The 17,182-nt window shown below is 48.9% G+C and overlaps 1 protein-coding gene across 2 annotated transcripts in view; it reads left to right on the forward strand.

Moving 5' to 3' along the window:
* The first annotated feature begins 2,637 nt into the window (after nt 1–2,637).
* KCNIP1 (potassium voltage-gated channel interacting protein 1) overlaps nt 2,638–17,182 on the forward strand; it is a 345,009-nt gene continuing 330,464 nt past the window's right edge. Inside the window, exon 1 of one of the 2 annotated variants that reach the window (XM_058723298.1) lies at nt 2,638–2,775. In XM_058723298.1, coding sequence (XP_058579281.1) covers nt 2,664–2,775 — 112 coding nt within the window. In that variant the 5' untranslated portion in view covers nt 2,638–2,663. The other variant, XM_058723302.1, reaches the window with a different exon arrangement.

Below are 17,182 nucleotides of genomic sequence, written 5' to 3' on the forward strand. Positions count from 1 at the left end.
CAGGAATGTGACCCCAGTAAGCCCAGGGACTTTGTTTCCTACCTCACTGTGTGCTCAGCGCCTGGAGCAGAGGCCAAGGTGGTATGTCTTCAGCTCGCATTTGTGCAGAGTGAACTAGCAGGTGTTTCAATGCCTGGGGCAAAGGGCGGTGCTCTTAACCGTTACCTGTCTTGCCTGGAGGAGGGATGAGATACTGGTTCTCGGGATTTTCCAGCTCCCTCAGACAAACAATATTGTTGTTTTATTCCCCCCTACATTTCAAATGCTGGGATTCCAGATTTTGAAGCTGGAACCCAAATGCAATCCCCACCCCGACCCCAACAGCCGGCCATCTCCTGTCATCCAGAAACAGATGTAGCCTACAGCCTTCTGAGAGTCCCTCCTCCTGCAGGTTCCTGGCCACAGCTAATGCCACTAAAGTCACAGTCACTGTTTCTTCTGGCTTCTCAGTCTTCAGTGTCCCTGCCTCATGTGGGATGGGAGAGAGAAGCAACAGGGTCTAGCTGAGAGTTCTGTCCTACAAAGCTCAGAGGGTAGCACTCTCCTCAGCAAATGGCCAGGTAGATACCACAGCCTCCCTCCATCTTTCTCTAAACTCTCTCCTCCTCCCTGGTGCCAGGTAGTGCTGCTCTTTGCCTGCCTCTTGCCCACCAGGTGTGTCCTGTGACCTAGTTCTTTCTTCCTCCTTCTTAAAAAATTTTTTTTAACATTTTTATTTATTTTTGAGAGGACAGAGACAGAGCACAGTGGGGGAGGGGCAGAGAAACAGGGAGACACAGATTCTGAAGCAGGCTCCAGGCTCTGAGCTGTGAGAACAGAGCCCGACGCGGGGCTCGAACTCACAAGCCTCGAGATCATGACCTGAGCTGAAGTGGGATGCTTAACCGACTGAGCCACCCAGGCTCCCCTCCTTCTCTTTCTTCACACTTACCTGCCCTATGTCTCCAGTCCACTAAGATTCTGCAGAGTGAAGAAAGTTCATCAGACCAATGGATTCTTAACAAGGTCCGGTGCCTGATGATGAATCCACTCCACCTTAAGGTTGGGAGGGCACTGCCCTTGTGTGTCCAGTTGGCCTGGCTTGGTGTTTTCTACTTCCTGGGAGCTTGGTTAATATTGGACATGTGAATAAGTGAACAAAAGACATTAACATTCCCAGATACTATGTGCATTTTAACTGGCACCTTCGATGCCTTAAGGCAAAGAGTGAACAGTGTGTCAATTTCAAGCCCTAAGACATCAAGCATGATGGGATATTTTCTGACACAATGTCTTTCTCTGTACATGCTGTGACTTTTACCATGCCGGTGAGTCAGAGCATGCAGGCCACTTTGGGGCTCTGTGCTTGTTGGCTGTCTCCAGGGTCTGGTCTTGGAGCTGAGCTTTGATGGTGACCCCGCCTAAGGGCTGAGGTTTGCTTCAAGATTCACTTCCACGTGAGTCATGTAAGATGGGGAAGAAACCAGACAGGGAGCATGAGTTCACTTATCTGGCATTTTGTCAACTGGCAGTCAGTCCATCCTCCGGCCCTTAAGCAATCTGCTCTTCTCCAACATCCCAGCGAAGCAGATAACAGGGAGACAAGAGAGGAAGAGAAAGACTTTCCCAGGGCATAGCGTAGTTCAGCTGAAAGTAGATTTCATACCTGCTGTTCATGTGGCCACCGTGCACAGACAGTGCCCATGCTGATGGCCCAGGAGGACCTTTTGAATCACCAAGGAAAGTAAAATGTGAACGTCATGGGAGAGGTTCAGGCCCTGTGGGGGGGATGGGGTGGGGGGGTGGGGGTGGGATGAGACATCCTGCGAGGTCCCTTCTGACCTGTACAGTCTGTGGGACTGAACAGCAACCAGACTTTTTATTAAACGTATTTGCACCCTGGACTTGATATTTGCATATCGCCTTGCAGTTTTACTTCTAAGAGTATTTTACTGTAATCAAATCAAATTCCCCTGTGGCATTTCTGAGGAACACTCTCATCATCCAGGCAAGTCCTAATTGCACTCCTATCCTAATGAGAGCGCAGACTCTTGCCACGCAGCCGACTTTGGGGGGGGGGGGGAGGGGCACGCCTCGAGCCGAACCGGAGGCAGTCTAGGCATTGGCCTTCCAAGTCACGGAGGCAGCCACCCCTGCTGCAGGTGCCCAAGGAACCGCACAGGCCAGCTCGCCGGGGCTCTGGCTCAGCCCGACTTCATGATGCAAACCAGGCTCCTCGGCTGCTGCCTGTAAACTTTCCACTGAGTGCCGAGCCGCGGCTTTTGGCTCTGTGGGGAGTTCACCCACATCCCGATCAAGGCAGGGAGAATTGATCTATTAGATTAACCAGGAAGGAAAGAGCAGGAGAGCAAACAGGAGCTGCTGAGCGGAGTGTTTCTGCGTAGCTGTCTCCTCCCTTCTGACTCGAGTATTAATTGCTACATTACCACTGCCATGTAAGAAAGACAGCAAAGCCTGGGAGAGCTCCAGCTCCTCCCTCCCTGCTCCGCTCAGCCTCACTCCTCCTTGGTGCCTTTGGAGCACCCTGTGCCCTGGCAGTGTGTCCCGCTCCCAGCCCTGGCATCCCGAGGTCCTCGCCTGGTGAGGACTTGAGTGGACAGCAGGAGGGGGTGGAGGGAGGGACGAAGGAAGGGAGCAAACATCGTGCCCTGCAGGCTTTCTGGATGCAGAAGCCAGACTCACTGCAGAGGCAGCTGTTCTGTTCCCAGAGCTTCTGGGGTACATCCGGCTCTCAGGGGTTGCCTAGGCGGGCTCCAAGTTCCAGGATCGCGCAAGGTGGGTGCCTTCCCTTCTGGGCGCTCACAGCAGAGTCTACCTTCCCTCTGCCACCATGAGCGGCTGTTCCAAAAGATGCAAGCTTGGGTTCGTGAAATTTGCCCAGACCATCTTTAAGCTCATCACTGGGACCCTCAGCAAAGGTAGGAAGCCTGGCCTTGACCCTCGTCTTGTGTCTTAATGTGGTCTGGCTGGCCAAAGTGGCAAGTGCCTTGGTGTGGTGACTGTGGCCGTTCTGGTGTGCCGGGGTCTCAGAGGAGGGTGGGGGGAAACGGGTGGCTGGGATTCGGGGTCGCTGGCAACCTGGGCTCCGGCTCTGAGCAGGCAGGCACCGTGCCAGGGAGCTCAGCCAGCCGTAATTGCCTGGAACTTTGGAAATGGATTTGGTGGTGTGTGACTGATTGGTTACAGGCGAGCAGAGGGACAGAGCCCTTCCCAGAGCACTGGAAGCTGCTTAGCGTGACTAGAGTTTCAAGAAGTTATCCAGGGAGCGTTGTGTCTTGTTGATAAAGGAGAGATTTGATGCGGTGGGCTGGGAGTAATTCTGCAGAACAGAGACGTTTGAGGAGGCCAGCAGGAGATGGCAGCAGGACTGGGATCCACCATGCCCTGGTGAACACAGGATCCGGATTCCCATCAGCTCTGGGTCTGGTGTGCCAAGAGCTTTCTCTCACTGAGTCCCAGGGTCCTGCGTTTCTGGGGCTTTGTTCATCATTCTGCTTTCCGGGACCCCTGTCCCTCTGCGGACCCTGCCTACGTCAATGTCTGCCTTCTCTACTTCTCCAAGAACTGGGGCAGCAGGGGGTTGGCAGGTTCCACTCCCTAGGCGGCCCAGAAAGGGTAGTTGTGAAGGGGCCCTGGGACAGTGTGTACACAAGTCAGCCCCAGAGGCTGAGGAGGGAAGGCTGACTTCTCAGGGCCGTTCCTATCTCTGGAGCCCCCTATTACACTGTGCCAGGGAGGGCGAGGCGCTCAGAGAGACTCTGGCAAACTTTCTGGAGATAACATTTAAAGAGAGAGCAGCAGCATGACGTGGTTTCACTGGCTGAAAAAAAGTCTTTAAATATTCATGCCCTCTTTCAGGAGGAAAGAGTCTTTGGGGGAGATGCATTGGAAGCAGCAGGGAGGGTATTCAGGGAAGGAGGGAGGGACACAAACCCTTGACTGGGATTTGTTTTAAATGACAAGAAGAGAAGATAAAGGCTGCCTGTGGCCAGCTCTGATGACCTGGGGCAGGTGCTCTGGGCAGGCAGGTGTGGGAGGGAGGGACTTGGTGAGGTTTGCCTGTCTCCTTTCTCGCACCCCTGCTCTGTCCCCACTACACTCCTGAAAGAGGGCGCTGCCCCCCAGGACCCTCAGGGAGACCGACGGCCCCTGTAGGATGGACGGAGGTGAGGAGGAGAGAGCCAGGCTTAGAGGATGGCACAGAGTCCTCGCCGAAATTCAATCCTTCCAGACAAATGGGATTTTCTCCCCGCGTCATGGATTCCAGGATCTCAGGGGACGAGGGATGAGGGGCAGCCTCTGATTCCCAGAGGTTTCGCAAAAAGAGCTTTGACCCGGACTCAGGAAACCTAGGTCTCAACTCTGGCTTTACTCCCCATGCAAGCTGCAGCCTCTCTGAGCCTCAGTTTCCTCATCTGCAAAATGAGCCCATTACCTGCCATCTGTTTACCTCCCAGCCCTGTCGAAAGGATCCAGGGAAGCCGAGACACGGGATCCCTCTGCCGATGGCATTGCAATGAGCAGACAGGAGGGAGCCGTCAGGGACTGAGATGGACGTGGGTCTGGAGAGGGTGACCCAGGCCATGCCGTCTGCAGGACCAGGGTCAAAGGGCCTTTAATGTAGCTGACCACAGGCGAGTCTGTGCACTCCAGGCAGCACCAGAGGGAGAGAGAGATCACAGCAATAAGGGTCAGTGTGAGAAAGTGAGTCAATAAGGGAAAGAGCACGTGCAAAAGTGTGGGGCGTGGGAGGGAGAGGGAGAGAGAGAGAGAAAGTGGATAGATGGCTATTTGAATTTGAATAAGTGAGCAGGAAGATACTGTCTTCTGCATATTTGCCTACAATCATTCGCTTAACATTTATTGACTGAGCACCTACCCTGTGCCACGCTAATTGCTGGACACTGGACACACAGAGAAGATGACACAAGTCCTCCATCCAGCAATGTGCATGCTGTGGGAGCACAGGCTGAATGCACAGACCTCAGCTGAGACGAGGAGGGCAGAACCGGGCAGGTAGAAGCAGGTTGGCACTAGCAGAGAGTGGCATGGAGTGCCGGCCTCTGCAGAGAAACCAGGCAGGATGGCCCCCTCCCTCCCCTCAGAATCCCAGAGACTAAGATCTGTGGGACACAGAAAGGGCTCCACGGGACCCACACTGGGGACCTAGTGGCCACCTGGCCTTTCTCTGACCCGCCTCCTTACTGAGTTTCCTATAGCCAGGGCTCAGGGAGGCGGCCCCCAGCGGGTACCAGGGCAGGATTGTGTTTCTGCAGTCTGCAGTGAGCACCGAGTGTTTACACAGCCCTGGCTCTGTGCCAGGCACGCGCTGGGAAACTGCTGTTCTGCCCAACCCAGGTGTTTGCTAAATATTTGTTAAATAAATGACTGTGGGAGCAGAGCCAGGACTGGAGCAGGGGGAGCAAAGAAAGGTCTTTCTTATGCATAGGCCAGCCCTGGGTGACTAGATTAGACCCTAGGTGGACACATGACATTAGTTTAATGATTGTTGGGTTTGTGATTTCCCTTACTCCTTACTCATTGCACTGAGCCCTCACTTCGCAATAATCCAACGCTTAGGAGGATTTTTCTTTCTCCCTTCCAGAACTGAGGAATGTAGAGGTGCCTGCATGGCTCAGTTAAGTGTCCGGCTCTTGATTTTGGCTCAGGTCCTGCCCTGCATCGTGCTCCATGCAGAGCCTGCTTGGGATTCTTTTCCTCCTTCTCTGTCTGCCCCTCCCCTGCTCTCTCTCTCTCTCTCTCTCTCAATAAATAGATAAACATTTAAAAAAAAGAAGAAGAACTGAGGAATGTAAAGATTCGATAGGACCAGGTACCTGCTGCTGGTCGTGGGGACAACTCGTTATTTCTTACCTGCCTTGGAAATACCTGGAGAACAAGGAGAGCCCATGACCACCCCTCCCCGTCCTTCCATTCCTGGATCACAGCCACCTGCCCCTGATTTTAGCACCCCTTTCCCACTGGTCTAAGCTAAAGGTGGCCCAGACTTTTCACAGGTGCCCTTTTCAGAGATGAACTGATCAGGTCCTCTTGCTCACACATCTCCTTGACCTTGAGCTTTTCCTTTATAGCTCTGATCACAATCTGCCATCCCCGTTCCTTTTAAAAGCATGTTTGCTAAAGGCTGTCTTCCCTGCTGGACTTCAGCCCTCTGAGGGCAGGGATCACAGAGGACCCGGTGCCCAGAGCTACTTGTCATGTGCCTGGCCTGCAGTGACTGCTTCACCAATAGCATTAAACAGACGAAGCAGCAACTCAGGGCACAGACACTGGTTGAGGGTCCCCAGAAGATTTTAGACTGTGAGCTTTCTAGAAGTCACCGTTCAAGCTCCTGTCCCAGAGGCACTCAGTAAAGGCTCTCTGTACTCTGTCCAGCTGCAGGACCTGAATCTGTGGCCAGAAGGTGAGCCTCCAGCCAGACAAATCATTCAGAACCATGCCTGAGCTTTCTCGGTATCTCAGGAAGGGCATTTAATTGTCCCCACGAGGGGAGGCTGTGCAGGGGAAGATCTGGCACACCCATCCCTGCCCCTTCATCTCTACTTTGATTTGTTTCACATACTGAATTTCTTTGAAATTTAAAGAACAAGTTTCTCTCGCTTTAAAAAAAAAAAAAAGTTTGTAAGCCAATTATGCAGAGGAAAGGACAATTGGTTGCCAGACTGGGACATCCTTGGGTCCCCCACACACTGGCAAGGAAGTCTCCTGCAGGGTCCTTCACCTCTCTGGCCTCAGCTACCTAATCTACAAAATGGAATCACAATGTCCTCCTTATAGGATTAAACAAGGTTGTGTATGTAAAGCTCTCTGCATATTAAGCACTCAGGAAATGTTTGTTGATGTGACTGCAGTTATTAGCTGATACTCAGGACTGTGAGCGCCTCAGGGCAGGGACTCCATCTCACTAACTGCTTGTTTCTTCAGCGCTGGCACAGACTCTCAGAGTGGCCTCTCTAGAACATTCGATTCCCCTCTCCAGAACTTGCTTTCCTAAGGCCCCACCTAGTGATTGTGCTAAGACTGACCTTTGAGACATTTCCCACACCCGATTAGCTTATTAGATTAGATGTTAATAGCATGACTCCCAGAGCCGGGCCCTCCCCTGCTCTTTGAGCAGACACCCGGCTTGAATGCCTAGTTAAGCCACGGGTGGGAACAGAAGTTGTTCAGGCTCCACTCTGGTTGGGGAGGTTTAAAAGCCCATCTCCTTCTGTACTTTGGGAACTCATCCGTCACCCCAGGCACAGATGGTGAAGCCAAAGCCAGCAGGAGGGAAGAATCCAATCCAGGAGAGCTTCTAGTTGTCCAGGCCACCCGCACAGCTGCAGGGTGGGGAGGGGGTGGGAGGGCTGACCTTGTATGATTTATCTCAAGGACAATGCCCCGGAGCCCCGACTCCCCTCTCCCACGCAGTCAGTTGTTTCTGTGCTTCAGACCTGTCAGAGACATACTGTTCTTCTTGCCTCTTCCCCTCAAGAAACTAACCTTGAACTTGGCTCTGCCTTCAGGCAGGCCCAGCTTGAGTCCCAGCTCTGTCATCTACCAGCTGTGTGAGCTTGGGTGAGGTACACAGCCTCCCTAAGCCAAGGTTCCTCACTTTTAATTGGAGATAATAACGGTACCAACAGCACAAGGTTGTTTTCTAATTCAGTGAGGATGATGCAGATGGCAGGGCAAGTGGTGACCCTGAACTTGCAGGGAGCTGAGGGTGAGTCCCTCCTTAACCTTTGGGCCCTAGGCACCTCTCTTTTCTTGCCCCAGTCCTGACCCTCGGAGTAGGTATTGCAATCACCATTTTAACACATAAGGAAATTGACCTTTAATTAAGCCAGATGGCCTAGCTGGAAGTAAGTGGCAGAGTTGGCGTTGAAACCCAGGTCCCCCTGGGGCCAAGACCAGGTGCTCCATGCCAGGGAGCTGGAGAAGACACCCCAGAGGGGATCTATCACTGGCAAAAAGTGCCCCCAGCTTCCCACCAATTTTGTAGACGGTTTGCCAAGGACTATCATACCAGCTGGGGCCTTTTAAGGAAGACACCCGTCTTCCAAAGGCTGGTGACAAATTCCTTAATGTGGCGTGGCCTGGGTTAAGAAATAAGCTTTATGGAGAAGAGAACACTCTGCAGGCCAAGGTCAGCAAGACGTCTAGATACACACTCTTCCAACATCACTGTCACCTCTTAGGCAGTTACACTGGGGCCAGGGCACCCATGTTGAATGGGCTCCAAGTCCATGAGGGACCCTCTCCACCATGCTCCTCACATGCAAGTGTGAGGAGTGGTCATGTCAGTGTGGAAATACACAGAGTTTTAGGCACCAGACACTCTGGAATTAAGAGACTCACCGTTTACTAGAATTCTCTGGGAAAGCAACGGCCCTGACCCTGGGAACCTTGGGGCCTGTGAGATGTTACAGAGCCCTCTGTGAAAAGGAGGATACCACCTGTCCCATGAGAAGCTCAGCTTGTGTGCACTTCCCTTTGCTGGGGCAGGAGAGAGTCCCCACCATCCCAGGTCACAGCTAGCTCCTGTCCTGGCAGTACAAGCCAGCACTGGGTCATGTTAGGACAGCTCTACTCCCGGGTTCCTTCCAGGAACCTCTGAGTGCTGTCTGTGCCTTGTCATAGGCAGAGAGTTCGGTTGCTGGGGGTTCTGGTCCATGCCTGCCCCTTCAGTCACAGTCAGCCTCTGCCAGGGTGGGGAATAAGCCTGCCTGTCTTCTCATCCTTGCCCCCCTATGCCATGCCTATCATTCCCTCACCCATTTGGCTGGCCACGCGCTCTCTGGGGTCCCCTAAGTCCCATAGCAGAGGAAGGTGGGGCCTCCCCCCACCAGCCCAGGCTGTTCCTCTTTAGGGCCACCGGGCCTCTCTTCCAGATAACCCTGACAGTAGGCAGGAATAATTTGTTCAGGGCTGCTTATCCTGGCACTGCTGCACACACATCCTATTAATTTCAGGACCACGGGGAGTGGCTAGTTTGTTCCAAATTAAAAGTAGCTAGAAATGGGCCCCTCTGGCAGGGGGGAGGGACACTGTGGGTTATGATATTAAGACAAGGGTGGAGTGGATCAAGTCATGTCTTAACTGGTCTTTGGAGACCTGGAGGTCACTTACCATGCCAGTGTGACCTTCACCGTCCCCAGTCCTCACAGGGTTACAGAATCTTCCAGGCACAAAATCCTTGAGAGCTGTTGATTCCCAAGTGTGGAGGTGGTCATGTGATGTAGCCAGGAAAGAAGGCTGCAAGATGCAGGGAAAGCCAAAGAATGGCTCTGGAGCCAGCCAGCCCTGGGTTCAAATCCTGCCACTGCCTCACAGGATAGCCTTGGACAAGGTATTTCCCATTTTGAGTCTATGTCCTCCTCTGGAAAGTGGGGCCAGTAATTCCTAGCACACAATGCTACCAGAAGACTGAACGAGATGGCGCATGTGACACGCACAGTACCTAGCACATAGCAGCTGCCTGGTAGAGGCCAGGTTCTGCCCTGTCTTCTTCTCGTGTTATGAGACCTTGCACTGGTAGCCAGGAGAAAGGAGGCATTGCTGAAAGGAGTGAGCTCTGCGTCAAGTCCTCTTCCAGCTCTTTTCCAGATGTGCTGCTCCTCCAAAGCCACCCCCTCACCCTGACCCCATCACTCTTGATTACAACTTCCGTAATCAAAAACTTGTCAACAGCTGAAATGATCCTTTTCATTTAGTGTTTCCTACCCAAGCCCCATGAGGACATGAGCCCTACAAAGGCTCATGTGTTGGGCTGGGCTTTCATTTTTTGAGTATCCAATGCATGTTGAATACACAGTGACTGAAAGCTTTCCCTGCCCAACAGCATCGGGCCATGTAGCTGGAGTTCCTTTTGGAGGCCTGGTCTCATCTTGCTGTTCTGAACTCTGTGCTGGAGGGTGACAGATGCGATCAATCAGAATGACCTTGATGACATGTTGGATCAGTGCAATCCAGACCAAATCCAAAGCTTTGACTCCCCTCCATCCCCGTTCTCATGTGCTCTGTGAGATTGGCCCCTTGGCAGCAGGCCCACACTGCCTGTCCACCACAGCTGACCAGTGTCCCCTCAGTGTCCATCTGTACCACAACCAGGAGGGCAGGGAGGAGGACCCAGGCTCTGAGGACCTCATGGAAGGGCAGAGGGTTGGGGAGAGGAAAGGAAGCAGAGATGAGATAACACAGGCTCCCCAGACCAGCTAGATAGATAGAAGGGAGGCCAGGAAAAGATGTGAGGGAAGGTGTTTACCACCACCAGTTCTGCCCTCCCTGTATTCCTCACAGATCCCCAGTCTGGAAGCAGAAGAAAGCCTGCCTCCTGTTGGGGTGAGGGCAGGAAGGCCATGAACACAAAGCCAACCCTGGTTGTCTCTGGTTAAAGCCACCATATGTCCAGTCCATGTTCTTGGACCTGCAGTGAATAACAGCTTTGGAGCCAAGCCTGAGTTCAAATTCAAATCTTCACATTTGCTTACTGAACAGGTGGCTTCCTTCTCTGGGCCTCAGTTTCTTCATCTCTAAAATGAGGGAGTTTCTGACTTTGAAGTTCCCATCCAGTTTTAAAGTTTTAAGATTCGATACCAATAATCACAATTCCCATCACGGCTCCCACTCTGGGCCTGACACGGCTGTAAGCACTGTGCATGCACCAGAATGTGTGAAGGCGGGAGCTCCAGTTAGGCCCATTTACAGATGAGAAATTTGGAGCCCCAGAAAGGGAAGGCCAGGCACTGAGTCACACACCCAGCATGGGACAGAGCTGTAAGTAGAAGTCAGGCTGTCTGTCTCCAAGTTCCGGCTTTGCCCTCCTCATTTCATGCCCTCCATTTCTAAAACTCAGATCCGGGATAGGAAAGCAATGAAGACAAAGCTGATGCCTTCCCAGTTTGGTCAAGATTTCTTTCAGAAATCAAGGTGTTAAGACTTCTGTTCTGACTGAAGCAACACAATTCTGGACAATTCCCCTGACACCCTAGTCCCCTGTCTATACTGCAAACCAACATTGGGGGCCATCTTTTCCAGGAAAACAACAGAAACTATGGGAGACCTGGACAGACAGCTCACACTACAAGCACAGGAAGGAAAAAAACAAAACAAAACAAAACAAAATAGCACCACCCTGCAAGCCTTCCTGTTCTAATGCCAGTCTGGCCAATTTCCACTTCTTGCTGGAAAGAGGTTGGTTGGAAGCAGAGGCAGAGAACTGGGCAGGAGTCAGGGAGAGAGATGTGATTCTGATGCTTGTGTCTGGAAGGCCAGGGTTAGCCTGCCCTAATTTTCTTTCCGTAATCTTTTGATTAACCCTGGACCAGTTTGGGTGGCATCATTCAAACATCTTTGCTTGGCAGGCAGAGCCAAGCCCAGGCTTGCTGCTCACTATCTGCAAACATCAGCTTGGAACCAGCTGTCATTCAGAGCCTGAGACAACAGGAGACATGCTGGGCCACAGGACACACTGACATCCTTGTGCTGGTTAACCCTGCCCATGCATCATTGCAAGCCCAGAAACAGCAGCCTGTCATTCCACACTCAACAGGAATCATGTAAAAAATAATAATTTCCATAATCCCTTGAGGGCTATTTATTTGCTGGGGCTTTCTGAGGATCCCTACCTTCAGTCCAATCTTAGCTGTAAGTTACCTATGCTCACTGTTCCCAGGATAGGAGAGGATGGGAGAGGTTGAATCACTTCCCAAGGTCACAGAGCCAAGACTGTGACTGAAGATTCCAAGCAGTGCTAAAGGAACACTCTCTAGGTCAAATCTCTCAGCACTGTCACCCCCTGTTGTGGACTGAACTGTGCAACCTCCCCCAATTTATTTGTTGGAGCCCTAACCCCCAATGTAACTGTACTTGGAGGTAACACCTTAAAAGAGGTAATTAAGATTAAATGAGGTCACAGGGTGGGGTCCTGATCAGATAGGACTGGTGTCCTTTAAGAAGAAAGGCACACACAAAATGAAAGAGGACAGATTACAACCAACACTGCAGAAATACAAGCAATTATAAGAGAATATTCTGAGCAATTATATGCCAATAAGTTAGGCAATCTAGAAGAAATGGACAAATTCCTAGAAACATATAAACTACTAAAACTGAAAGAGGAAGAAATAGAAAATTTGAACAGACCCATAACCAGTAAAGAAATTGAATTAGTAATCAGAAATCTCCCAAAAAACAAGAGTCCAGGGCCAGATGGCTTTCCAGGGGAATTCTACCAAACATTTAAGGAAGAGTTAACACCTATTCTTTTGAAACTGTTCCAAAATATAGAAATGGAAGGAAAACTTCCAAACTCATTCTACAAGGCCAGCATTACCTTGATTCCAAACCAAAGACCCCACTAAAAAGGAGAACGTCAGACTAATTTCCCGGACAAACATGGAGGCAAAAATTCTCATCAAGATACTAGCCAACTGGATCCAACAATACACTGAAAGAATTATTTACCACAAACAAGTGGGATTTATACCTGGGATGCAGGGTTGGTCCAATATCTGCAAAACAATCAATGTGATAAAAGAAAGAATAAGAACCATATGATACTCTCAATAGATGTAGATAAAGCATTTGACAAAATACAGCATCTTTTCTTGATAAAAACCCTCAAGAAAGGAAGGATAGAAGGATCATACCCCAAGGTCATAAAAACCACATACAAAAGACCCACCACTAATATCATCCTCAATGGGGAAAAACTGAGACTTTTCCCCCTAAGGTCAGGAACACCACAGAGATGTCCACTCTTGCCACTGTTATTCAACATAGTATTGGAAGTCTTAGGCTTAGCAATCAGACAACACAAAGAAACAAAAGGCATCCAAATTGGCAAGGAAGAAGTCAAACTTTCACTTTTAGCAGACAACATGATACTCTATATGGAAAACCCAAAAGATTCCACCAAAAACTGCTAGAACTCATCCATGAATACAGCAAAGTTGCAGGGTTATAAAATCAATGTGCAGAAATCGGTTGCATTTCTATACACAAATAATGAATCAGCAGAAAGAAAAATCAAGGAATCAATTCCATTTACAATTACACCAAAACCCATAAAATACCTAAGAATAAACCTAACCAAAGAGGTGAGAACCTATACAATGAAAACTATAGAAAGCTCATGAAACAAATTGAAGACACACAAAAAAAATGGAAAATATTCCATGCTCATGAATTGGAAGAACAAATATTGTTAAAATGTCAATATTACCCAAACCAGTCTACATATTCAGTGCAATCCCTATCAAAATAAAACCAGCATTCTTCACGGAGCTAGAAAAAACAATCCTAAAATTTGTACAGAACTAGGAAAATTCCGGACTTCAAAATGTATTAGAAAGTTCCAGACAATTCCAGACTTCAAGATGTATTACAAAGCTGTAATCATCAAGACAGTATGGTATTGGCACAAAAACAGACACACAGATCAATGGAACAGAATAGAGAACCCAGAAATGGACCCACAAACGTATGGCCAACTAGCCTTTGAAAAGGCAGGAAAGAATATCCAATGGAAAAAAGACAGTCTCTTTAGCAAATGGTGTTGGGAAAACTGGACAGCAACATGCAGAAGAATGAACCTGAACCACTTTCTTACACCAGACACAAAATTAAAGTCAAAATAGATGAAAGACTTAAATGTAAGGCAGGAAGCCATCAAAACCCTAGAGGAGAAAGCAGGCAAAAACCTCTTTGACCTCGGCCACAGCAACTTCTTACTCAACACGTCTTACTCAACACATCTGAGGCAAGGGAAACAAAAGCAAAAATGACCTATTGGGACCTCATCAAGATAAAAACTTTAGCATGGTGAAAAGAACAATCAGCAAAACTAAAAGGCTGCCGATGGAATGGGAGAAGATATTTGAAAATGACATATCAGATAAAGGGTTAGTATCCAAAATCTATAAAGAACTTATCAAACTCAACACGCAAAAAACAAATAACCCAGTGAAGAAATGAGCAAAAGACGTGAATAGACATTTTTCCAAAGAAGACATCCAGACAGCCAACAAACACATGAAAAAATGCTCAACAGCACTCACCATCAAGGAAATACAGATCTAAACCGCAATGAGACATCGCTGTCAGAACGGCTAACAACTCCGGCAACGACAGATGTTGGCGAGGATGCAGAGAAAGAGGACCCCTTTTGTACTGCTGGTGAGAATGCAAACTGGTGCAGCCACTTTGGAAAACAGCATGGAGGTTCCTCAAAAAATTTAAAATAGAACTACCCTACGACCCAACAAATGCACTACTAGGTTTTTATCCAAAGGATACAGGTGTGCCATTTCGAAGGGGCACATGCACCCCAATTTTTATTAGCAGCGCTATTGACAACAGCCCAAGTATGGAAAGAGCCCAAATGTCCATCGACTGACGAATGGATAAAGAAGCAGTGGTACACACACACACACACACACACACACACACACAATGGAGTATTACTCGGCAACCAAAAAGAATAAAATCTTGCCATTTGCAACAATGTGGCTGGAACTAGATGGTGTTATGTTAAGTGAAATCAGTCAGAGAAAGACAAATATCATATGGTTTCACTCATATGTGGAATTTAAGATACAAAACAGATGAACTTAAGGGAAGGGAAGCAAAAATAATATAAAAACAGGGAGGGGGCAAAACATAAGAGACTCTTAAATACAGAGAATAAACTCGGGGTTGCCGGAGGGGTTGTGGGTGGGGGGATGGGCTAAATAGACAAGGAGCATTAAGGAGGACACTTGCTGGGATGAGCACTGGGTGCTATATGTAGGGGATGAATCACTGAAATCTACTCTTGAAATCATTATTATACTATCTTCTAACTAACTTGCATGTAAATTAAAAAAAAAAGTTAAAAAATGTATTGAATTAGAAAATCATCCTCATTAAATACGTGTGTAAATAGAAAAAAAAAAGAAAGAAAAGCATACATAGAGCAAAGGCCACCTGAGGACTCAGCAAAAACACAGTGGTTTTCTGCAAAGGACAGAGTTCTCACCAGAGAGGTCTCAACCCCGTCAGGACTTTGATCTTGGACTTCCAGCCTCCAGAACTATGAGAAAAAAATTTCTATGAAGTCACCCAGTCTGTAGTATCATGTTATGGCAACCCTAGAAAAAAAAGTAATCTACGCTCAGAGACAATTCTCTGCATAGCACCCTTTCCCATATTTTTTCTTGTAGTAAATATACACAACATAACATTTACCATTTTTACCATTTTTAGGTGTACAATTCAGTGTCATTAAGTACATTCACACTGTTGTGCAACCATCATCGCCACCCATCTCCAGAACTTTTCAGCATCCCAAACTGAAACTGTGTCCTCATTAAACACCAACTCTGCATTCCCCCTCCCCCAGGGCTGGCAACCACCATGCCACTTTCTTTCTGTATAAATCAACCTATTCTAGGTACTGCATCTTTGTCCATTTGTGTCTGTCTTATTTCATTTAACAATGTTTTTAAGGTTCACCCATGTAGCATCAGAATTCCATTCCTTTTACAGGCTGAATAATGTTCCGTGTATGGATATACCATAATTTCTTTTATCCATTCGTCATTGCTATTCATCCACTCCCATATTTTTAAAATACAAAAGAGATCCCATTATCCTCTTGCTCACAACTCTGCCTCCAGTGGTTTCTTGACACATCTGGGGTCAAGTGCAGACTTTTCTCTGGGGCTGACAGGCTTTGCTTGGTCTTCTCTCTGCATTTCTGTCCTCCACTTCTGATCTTCTCCCTGCATTGCACCCCAGTCACACCAGCAATGTCAGCCTTTGGACCCACACAGCTCCTGTCACCTCCACTGGACACTGGAGCTCACCTGGCTCTGTCTAGCACATCCCCGCCTGTGCAGGACTCCTTCCTCATCTTCCCCACCAACACACACACACACACACACACACACACACACCAGGCACTTTCTGTCTGCTGACACCACCTTGTTTTTCCACATAACATTCACTGCTCATGCAATGACATTACACATTGATTCACCTGCTTCCGGTCTGGCTTGCCCACTAAGAATGGGAACGTGAGGGCAGGGACTGTTCTGGCCATCACCACTTTCCCAGCAGTTGAGGCAGGGCCTGACACATAGCAGGACTCACTGGAAGCTGAGGGGTTGACAAGGCAGGTGAGAAGCCCAAGGCCCAGGAGAAAACCACCCAGAAAGCGGGCAGCAAAACTGGCCTTGAATCTGAGCCTCTGAATCTTTTTTTTCCCCAGAGGCTCTGCCCTGCCTTCCTGTTAAAGAGCCTGGTTCTGTATTCCACCTTCCCATGTCTGTCTGTCCATCCACACTTACCCTTTGGTAAGCCCACCAGTAATCCTGCAATAGGGCATGAGGGTTTGAGCCATTTGTGTGACTCCTTAGCACCTCCATCCTGAAAACTGTCCCTTCCTGTCACTGCAGCTATGGGCCATTTAGCTAATCTTTGATTTATTCTTCCCACGGAAAGAAGGTAGTGTTGCCACAGGGAAAGGACTGGCACTATTTTTATTTTCCAGTCTGCCCTCTGCTCCATTCGGCTAAGAGGCTCCTCTGTGGGTATGTGAAGTGACCAGTCACCCGCAAAGGCCACTGGAGGCTACAGACAGGGCTGGCTCCCGCTGCCCCAGTGCTCTAGCCCTTGGGTATTCAGGATTTTCTGGGAACATGATTTTTGGGGTTCATCGGACTCTAAAGCCAACTATTACCCTTTGGAAGCCATTTGACCTTCAGAAGTTCCATACCTCTTTGAGTCTTGCTTTCTGCTGGAAAGTGGACACAATAATATCAGTCTTGCAGGTTTATTGAGGTCATGCACATAAGTGTTTCATGCAGTGCTGTGTCAGATAAAGAGCTCACAAATGATCACCTGTTTTTGCTTTTATGTGTTATTGCTGTTTATAAAGACTACGGTTATGTCTCCTCTCATCAGTTGCCTAGTCAAAACCTCTTGGGTCTCAGAAAATGGCTGGTTGACTGAAATCACCCATGTGGGCCAGAAGAGAGTCAGAGACTTCTCCAACATTCTCTTCGCCTTCCCTTTCCCTATCTAGAATCTGATAGCCAGTGGCAGAGTTTTACTCTAGGCAGTTGGGACAGGAGGGCCAGCACTCCATTCAGAGAATGAGCTTAACATCCAGAGTCTTCAAAACTCATTCAGT

Source organism: Neofelis nebulosa, chromosome 1, assembly GCF_028018385.1.
Source record: "Neofelis nebulosa isolate mNeoNeb1 chromosome 1, mNeoNeb1.pri, whole genome shotgun sequence".
Classification (NCBI taxonomy): domain Eukaryota; kingdom Metazoa; phylum Chordata; class Mammalia; order Carnivora; family Felidae; genus Neofelis; species Neofelis nebulosa.